Source organism: Littorina saxatilis, linkage group LG10 (genome assembly GCF_037325665.1).
Source record: "Littorina saxatilis isolate snail1 linkage group LG10, US_GU_Lsax_2.0, whole genome shotgun sequence".
Lineage (NCBI taxonomy): Eukaryota > Metazoa > Mollusca > Gastropoda > Littorinimorpha > Littorinidae > Littorina > Littorina saxatilis.
The window spans coordinates 10,068,504-10,077,080 of record NC_090254.1 but is presented as its reverse complement, the minus strand read 5'-3'; the positions used below and the strand labels follow the sequence as shown (position 1 = coordinate 10,077,080).

At 44.7% G+C, this 8,577-nt stretch overlaps 1 protein-coding gene across 1 annotated transcript in view; it reads left to right on the top strand.

Moving 5' to 3' along the window:
• The window catches only part of LOC138978137 (uncharacterized), a 4,790-nt gene extending 1,580 nt beyond the window's left edge, over positions 1-3,210 (top strand). The window contains exons 3-4 of the mRNA XM_070350787.1: positions 40-338; positions 1,761-3,210. Coding sequence (XP_070206888.1) covers positions 40-338; positions 1,761-1,912 — 451 coding nt within the window. The 3' untranslated portion in view covers positions 1,913-3,210. The remainder of the gene's footprint in view (positions 1-39; positions 339-1,760) is intronic.
• The last annotated feature ends 5,367 nt before the right edge of the window (positions 3,211-8,577 follow it).

Sequence of the window (8,577 nt, the reverse complement as noted above, 5' to 3'; positions counted from 1 at the left end):
GTTATTGTTATTGTTATATTTATTTTTCCTTTCAAACAGCTACCCTCACCGCTCGTGCCTGCAGTCGGACCAGGTGAACTGCTCGGTACAGAACGAGGAATTCTCCACCATCATCCGCGCCTTCCTGGCCCCTCACTTCTACCAGAATCTTCCTCGTCCCAAGCTCCCTCTGGTTCCATTCGCAGCCAACAACGGAGGACTCTTCAACGGTCAGGTTGACGACCAGGGTCTTGACGGAGCTGTGGGGAACGGAGCGCTGGTGGAGGAGGATGATGATGAGGAGGATGGGATGACGATCGATCTGGATGAACTCCCTTCCATCCTTGTCGACACAACAAGTGAGTTATCTTGGAATTTTTTATTTTTTTTTTCCCCCATCGTATTAGACCGAGCAAGAGGGCCAAAATTGGGTGGGGACGGTTGTGGCGTGGGGTGGAGGATGATGATGAGGAGGATGGGATGACTACAGATCTAGACGAACTCCCTTCCATCCTTGTTGACACTACAAGTGAGTTGATTTGAAAAATCGTCTTACAACAATATAGACTAATATTTCAGTGCTCGTCGTATGAGACCGAGCAGAAGGCCGGGAGGGGTGGGGTGTGTTGAGGGTGGGGGTGGGGGTGGGGGGTGGGAGTGCGGTATGGCCATCGATCTCAATGAATTCCCTTCCATCCTTGTTGACACTTCAAGTGAGTTGATTTGAAAAATCGTCTCACAACAATCGAGACGATTTTAGTGCCCATCGTATCAGACCGAGCAAGAGGGCTGGGAGGGGGTGGCGTGGGGAGGATGATGATGATAATGCCACATGCTTGTTCAGTTTTTCTCTGAAACGTACGGTCCACAGGGCCGGACTACCGGGGGGGTTATGGGGGTTGCGCAACCCCCCCCCCCCCCCCTAGCCTAAACATGTACCTTACTTATTTAATTTTTTTTTTATTATTGCTTATTTTATGCCGTTTTATGCAAGGAGCGACCATTTTCCTATCTCAGAATATGACATACCCGTCAGCTTCAGGGGGCTTCGCCCCCTGACCCCCACAACGAGGGGGGGGAGGGTGGGTTCTAGGGTTTCCGGACCCCCCCCCCCAGCCAAAAAATAAAAATATTGAATGAGGTATGCATTTCTTTATTTTACATTGAGTGTCAATTTTTGGGGTATTAATCAGTGACAAAATCTGCTGCCTGAAACTGGTAATGATCATCCTCAGAATGCACCAGATTGCACCATTTTGCATCCTTTTTTTTTAAATTTTCCGGGGGGGGCATGCCCCCGGACCCCCCTAGCAAGCTAGGCGCTTTGCGCCGTCGGCTCGGCGCTTTGCGCCTTCACACCCATATCTTCACAATATACTTTTAAAAAAAAACAGTCATAAAATGAACTGATCCGCCCCTGCCGCCAGGGGGGACATCCCCCTGGGCCACCACTTGCAACCCCCCCCCCCTCCTCTTCGCCTAGTCCGGCCCTGGTCCACATTAAAATTCCCCGAGACGGTAACAATAGTACAATCAAAACAATGGCACATGCTTTTTCGGGTTTTCTCTGAAACGGTCCACGTTCACAATTCTCCGAGACAGTAACAATAGTTTAATCGAAACAATGGCACATGCTTATCTGCAAAAGTCAATGTATACAATTATGTTTGAGATGATCGCGAAAAATTCTCCAAACCTTACACCCTAACTCTCTCTGTCTGTCCCAAATCTCAATTATAGGACGGATTTCTTCACACTGTTTTGTTTCTCTCTTCTTCCAGATGCGCTGAACGTTACGCTCTCTGCTGACACTTGCGTGAGGTTGAACAACCAAACGAAACAGCTTGAGACCAGCATAAACACAGCTCTGCTCATGCTGGTTGGCTGTCCCGAACAAAGCTGTGACGTCCAATTTTTCCATATCGATTGCTGAGGAGTCTCGGCTAACTGCAACGTTGTAGGACATAATTATATGATTTCTTCTGAAAGAAGGATGAAGGGTTAAACTGGAGTGGAGAGATAAGGCAAAAAAAAAGGTCTGTTTACGGTAACATAGGCCCAAAAAAATAGGGTCGGTAGGTCGGGATTTTTTTTTCTTTCCAAAAAACCATATTTTTACGTTATTTTGCAAAAAAAACAAAAGAATTTTTTTTTCTTTCCCCAAATGCCAAAAAAAAGTCTAGGGTCGCGCGAAAAAAATAGGGTCGGTCGGGTTACCGTAAACAGACTATTTTTTTTTTTGGCCTAAAGGGTTACGATTTTGTTTTGTTTTCAAAGGTTAACATTTTATGGAGGCTAATAGAGAAGAAGTATTTATCCTACATACGTGAGAGAGACACTCGTGGGATAATAATCCTTCAAATCACACGTGTGTATATCATGTAAATGAGGTCATGTCAAACAAGTCTGGCAGGGACCTGTTTTTCCACTGCTTATGATGCCAAAGTCATCGAGACAAACGTCATTATAGAAAAAACAAATGCGCTCACTAATTACCCTCGACGAATTTTTAGAACTAACACGTCACGCCACACTTTCCAGAGTGACGTTTCTTTGCTTTGAGCTAATAGATTACACGAGGCTTTAGAAGAGATCGAGGTTCCAAAACAAGCGTCTTCAATTTAGCTGCCTCGACTGCAGGACATTTTCAGTAAAATACACGTAAGTACAGTATGTAGGATAAACAGAATACTACATGGCTTGCTGTTTCGTACCAGATTTACACTCGTTGCTTTTTCAAATAGTGAAAAGCTTGCTTTCGCTCGCAGTTCAATTTTTTTTTAAACTCGTGTAAATCTGGTTCGACACAGCATGTAGTATTCTCTATTTTTATCTTTATTTGTGAAAACAAAGTGAGGAGAAGGTGGTATATCTGTTTGCAATGTAAAAAAAAATTCCAACTAATCCTGAAATGAACTAAACCACAAAATTTACCTTTCTGCACAGGAAGCAGCCACACTAAAGGTTCAAGTCAAAGGTTTCAGTCTTATCCCGTGTAGAACCTTAGACAGATATCTGGTGGCGAACATGATGTCTTACCCAAGTAGGACTGTATTTTCAATCTCATTCTTTATCCATCCATACGCAGGGGCGGATCACATCAATTTTTTAAGGGGGGGTTTCCAAATTTCTTTCAGGGACAATTCGACGACGCGAAGCGTTTATATAAGGGCACGAAGCGTTCGAACCTCCTAGGGGGGTGGGGGGGGCATGCCTTCCCCCCCTCCCCCCCCCCCCCCCCCGGAAAATGTTGATAAAAAAAAACCAAGGAAAATTGAGCAATCTGGTGCAATCTGATACACCTTCTAAAAAGACAAATTGGGATCAAAAGAAGGACAATTGTCCGATCTGATGCAACCCGAGCCAACTACTTTCCAAAACCGTCACATAGAAGAAAGAGGCCGACTACTAGGGGGATCCGGTGGCATGCCCCCCCCCGGAAAATGTTGATATATATTTGTTTTTTAATGTTTATTTTATCTATTTTTTTAGGCTGGGGGGGGGGGGGATTCCGGAACCCCCCCCCCCCCCCCCCCCCTGGATCCGCCCCTGATACTGTCGTATACATGCATAGTGCCTGCTTTTACACAGTAATGTAAAAGGTGCTTGCTAAGCTGATTGATCTTGAAAAAGTCAAGGGGAAATGCAGTTTTATTTTTGTAAAGCACGTACACTATCTTAACAAAATCTGGTTTGTTCGGAGCAGAAATGTGCAGAACTTTAGTAAAACAAGAATAGGTTGGTTAAAAGTTGCATTTTACGGTAAAACGCCTTCAATGTTTATCGTTGTAAATCAGTACATCTTCTATTAAGGAAAAAAAAGTCCCACCTACAGTTACAACGATTGGTTTTATAAGGCAAATTTGGAGGAAAAAAATTACTAAGAAAACAGGCAGGATAGAACAATGTCCAAGCAAAATGTATGTGCAGAATACTTACATATACAGCAGATTCAGAAGCAAAAAGACTTAACACACATTTTTCGACGTTCACATATTCTGAAACAAGGACTGTTATTTATTTTGATATTTCTTTGCTCACTGCTTGAAAGGAAATCCTAAACATATTTCGCTTTCGTGTCTTGGAATATGAAGTCCCTCTTTGGCAACTTTCTCTCACTAATTAATTACACAAGCCGTTTCGTTGGTTATACTTTACAAAAAGTGCCGAAAAGAAAGAAGATTTAAGAAGATTTTTTCAGCAGACAAAACTGTCTACACTCCGAAGTTTGATATAAATAATTGTCTGATACAATTTATACACACACGTACAAGATTCAACTGCGACAGTTCCCAAATGTTACTGTGGAATTTCATGTTCATTTTTTTTTTAACAATTATTTACGAAATGTATGCTAACGTGTTTTTGTTTGCGAGTGTGTACGTGGGTGGGAGAAGTGGACAAAGTGTCGTAACACTGTGGTCAGAGAGTAAAATGAATGGACAGCTATTTCTTGTTTGGATCTGTTTCTGTTAGAACTAAGTTTACTGAACATGACTTTCGTGCGGTTTTGCAGCTGGAGTTCGATCTCTGTCTTTATTTCTTTCTTTCTTGTACAGGTTTGTTTGCTTGCTTGCTCTCTCTCTCTCTCTCTCTCTCTCTCTCTCTCTCTCTCTCTCTCTCTCTCTCTCTCTCTCTCTCTCATATAAATATCTTGGGAAATTGCGTTTAAAAAACGAAAAACAAACATATTCAGTCTTCTTTTTTCTGAGTTGCAAAAACGTGCGTGTTAGCGAGTGTGTGTGTGTGTGTGTGTGTGTGTGTGTGTGTGTGTATGTGTGTGTGTGTGTGTGTTTGTCTGTCTGTCTGTCTGTCTGTCTGTCTGTCTTTATGTCGACCCATCTGTCTGTCTATCTACCTCTCTTCCTTTCTCTGTCGCTCTCTCTTTCTCTCTCTCTCTCACCTCTCAGTCTCTCTCTCTCCTCCCTATCTCGCTCTCTCTCTCTCTCTCTCTCTCTCTCTCTCTCTCTCTCTCTCTCTCTCTCTCTCTCTCTCTCTCTCTCTCTCTCTCTCTCTCTCTCTCTCTCTCTCTCTCTCTCTCTCGCTCTCTCTCTATCTCTCTTTCACTCTCAGCCTGTCCGTCCATCCGTCAGTACGCAACTTTGTCTGTGCGTCCGTCAAAGTAAAAGAACCAAAAACACTTCAAGTCATTGTTATGGAATTTTTTGCCGAGTCCGTGAAAAAAACAGGGGGTCAAGCAAGCCAAACATCTCGGTGGCCCCCAAAACTGGTCACCACACGCTCTGTCTGTTGACTTCCTTGTTGACCAAACGTGGTTTCGGATCGACCGGACACTCACGTGGCCGATAAGATTCTGGACGGTATGTCGCAGAGCCTAACCACTTCGATCATCATATACATACGGCTACAATTTCTGACACTGATTTTCGTTCATCTTGTCGGCGGACGCCGTGGCTCAATTTTGAAATTAAAAGTAAACACTAAGTAAAAAAATTCCATAAAACATCTGAAAATCTTTGGCATAGATTTAGAAAGTTGGCAAAGACATGATGGATGGAACAGGGAATTAAAATCTGTAAGCAAACGACGATGGGCGTCATAAATACAAAAGTAACCTGAAACATTTTCACCGAAAGAAAATGAAAACAGTTAAACAAACAAACAAACAAACCTGCGTACAATGAACAAAGTAATACAGAAGACCGAATCCCTGGCTTATTGGGTTTCTTCTATACTCATTGATACATTTCGCATTTGACTGTGGTTACCTTCCGTGCCAGTCGTGACCAAGGAACGACAACTCTAACATGAAGCTATGCGTTTGTGTGTGGGATTATAGCCCCTGAAACTGTTTCGCTTCGTGACTGTCACACGGAACACAGATTCGCACAGAGAAACTAAATAGTCAGAAGTGTTTTTGTCAATGAAATGATCGTTTTGGGCTTGACAAGTTTCATTTTCCTCCTCGTACGCTTTAACAAAAATAAAAAAATATTTTTAAATTGTTTAAATCACACACACACACACACACACACACACACACACAACCCCTCCCCTTCCTGTCCTCTAGCTCCGCGTCTCGTTGTAATTGGGTCAAATACTGTTTATTATTGTCGGGTTCAATCAAAATTAGTTATTCAAACAAAAGAGGCAAAGTATTTTTGCGCAGGGCTCCCCATAGTGCGCGTCCCTGCCCTATACGCACTAGAAGCCAAAATCACGTACAAAAAATTCATTGAGGGGGTCCCGAGACGCACTAAACCTATAATGAGCGGGTCCCGGGACGCACTACATTTCCGCTACCGTGCGTACTGTAGGTACTCTTTCAGTTTAGACTTTAGTCGTGAGTCAATCATAGTTCAAGCACAAATGCCAATTTCACGCCGGAACGACATGAAAAAGATTGTGTGTGTTCCATTTAACAGGGCATAGTTGAAGTGTCCTCTTCAAATATTCTGATGAAAAAAGATCCTTCATATCTTACTATTCGTAATAACAACGCGTTATATGAACACAGGGGATTTGGGGACCATGAACTCTTGGGACCGGCCTCTAAAGCTCCATGTAGGGGGTCCAGTGACCCTCTAGACATTATAAGTGGGGGTCCAGTGACCCTCTAGACATTATAAGTGGGGGTCCAGTGACCCTCTAGACATTATAAGTGGGGGTCCAGTGACCCTCTAGACATTATAAGTGGGGGTCCAGTGACCCTCTAGACATTATAAGTGGGGGTCCTAGGACCCTCTGGGACGGGCGTCCGTGGGGAGCCCTGTTGCGTGCCTGATATTGAACTGAAGGGAGTGTTGAATGTGGGGAGCCCTGTTGCGTGCCTGATATTGAAATGGAGGGAGTGTTGAATGTGGGGAGCCCTGTTGCGTGCCTGATATTGAAATGAAGGGAGTGTTGAATGTGGGGAGCCCTGTTGCGTGCCTGATATTGAAATGAAGGGGGTGTTGAGTGTGGGGAGCCCTGTTGCGTGCCTGATATTGAAATGAAGAGAGTGCTGAATGTGGGGAGCCCTGCCTGTTGCGTGCCTGATATTGAAATGAAGGGAGTGTTGAATGTGAGGAGCCCTGTTGCGTGCCTGATATTGAAATGAAAGGAGTGTTGAATGTGGGGAGCCCTGTTGCGTGTCTGATATTGAAATGAAGGGAGTGTTGAATGTGGGGAGCCCTGTTGCGTGACTGATATTGAAATGAAGGGAGTGCTGAATGTGGGGAGCCCTGTTGCGTGCCTGATATTGAAATGAAGGGAGTGCTGAATGTGGGGAGCCCTGTTGCGTGCCTGATATTGAACTGAAGGGAGTGTTGAATGTGGGGAGCCCTGTTGCATGCCTGATATTGAAATGAAGGGAGTGTTGAATGTGGGGAGCCCTGTTGCATGCCTGATATTCAAATGAAGGGAGTGTTGAATGTGGGGAGCTCTGCCTGTTGCGTGCCTGATATTGAAATGAAGAGAGTGTTGAATGTGGGGAGCCATGTTGCGTGCCTGATATTGAAATGAAGGGAGTGTTGAATGTGGGGAGCCCTGTTGCGTGCCTGATATTGAAATGAAGAGAGTGTTGAATGTGGGGAGCCCTGTTGCGTGTCTGATATTGAAATGAAGGGAGTGTTGAATGTGGGGAGCCCTGTTGCGTGTCTGATATTGAAATGAAGAGAGTGTTGAATGTGGGGAGCCCTGTTGCGTGCCTGATATTGAAATGAAGGGAGTGCTGAATGTGGGGAGCCCTGTTGCGTGCCTGATATTGAAATGAAGGGAGTGCTGAATGTGGGGAGCCCTGTTGCGTGCCTGATACTGAAATGAAGAGAGTGTTGAATGTGGGGAGCCCTGTTGCGTGCCTGATATTGAAATGAAGAGAGTGTTGAATGTGGGGAGCCCTGTTGCGTGCCTGATATTGAAATGAAGAGAGTGTTGAATGTGGGGAGCCCTGTTGCGTGTCTGATATTGAAATGAAGGGAGTGTTGAATGTGGGGAGCCCTGTTGCGTGCCTGATATTGAACTGAAGGGAGTGTTGAATGTGGGGAGCCCTGTTGCGTGTCTGATATTGAAATGAAGGGAGTGTTGAATGTGGGGAGCCCTGTTGCGTGTCTGATATTGAAATGAAGAGAGTGTTGAATGTGGTGAGCCCTGCCTGTTGCGTGTCTGATATTGAAATGAAGGGAGTGTTGAATGTGGGGAGCCCTGTTGCGTGCCTGATATTGAAATGAAGAGAGTGTTGAATGTGGGGAGCCCTGTTGCGTGCCTGATATTGAAATGAAGGGAGTGTTGAATGTGGGGAGCCCTGTTGCGTGCCTGATATTGAAATGAAGGGAGTGTTGAATGTGGGGAGCCCTGTTGCGTGCCTGATATTGAAATGAAGAGAGTGTTGAATGTGGGGAGCCCTGTTGCGTGCCTGATATTGAAATGAAGGGAGTGTTGAATGTGGGGAGCCCTGTTGCGTGCCTGATATTGAAATGAAGGGAGTGTTGAATGTGGGGAGCCCTGTTGCGTGTCTGATATTGAAATGAAGCGAGTGTTGAATGTGGGGAGCCCTGTTGCGTGTCTGATATTGAAATGAAGGGAGTGTTGAATGTGGGGAGCCCTGTTGCGTGCCTGATATTGAAATGAAGAGAGTGTTGAATGTGGGGAGCCCTGTTG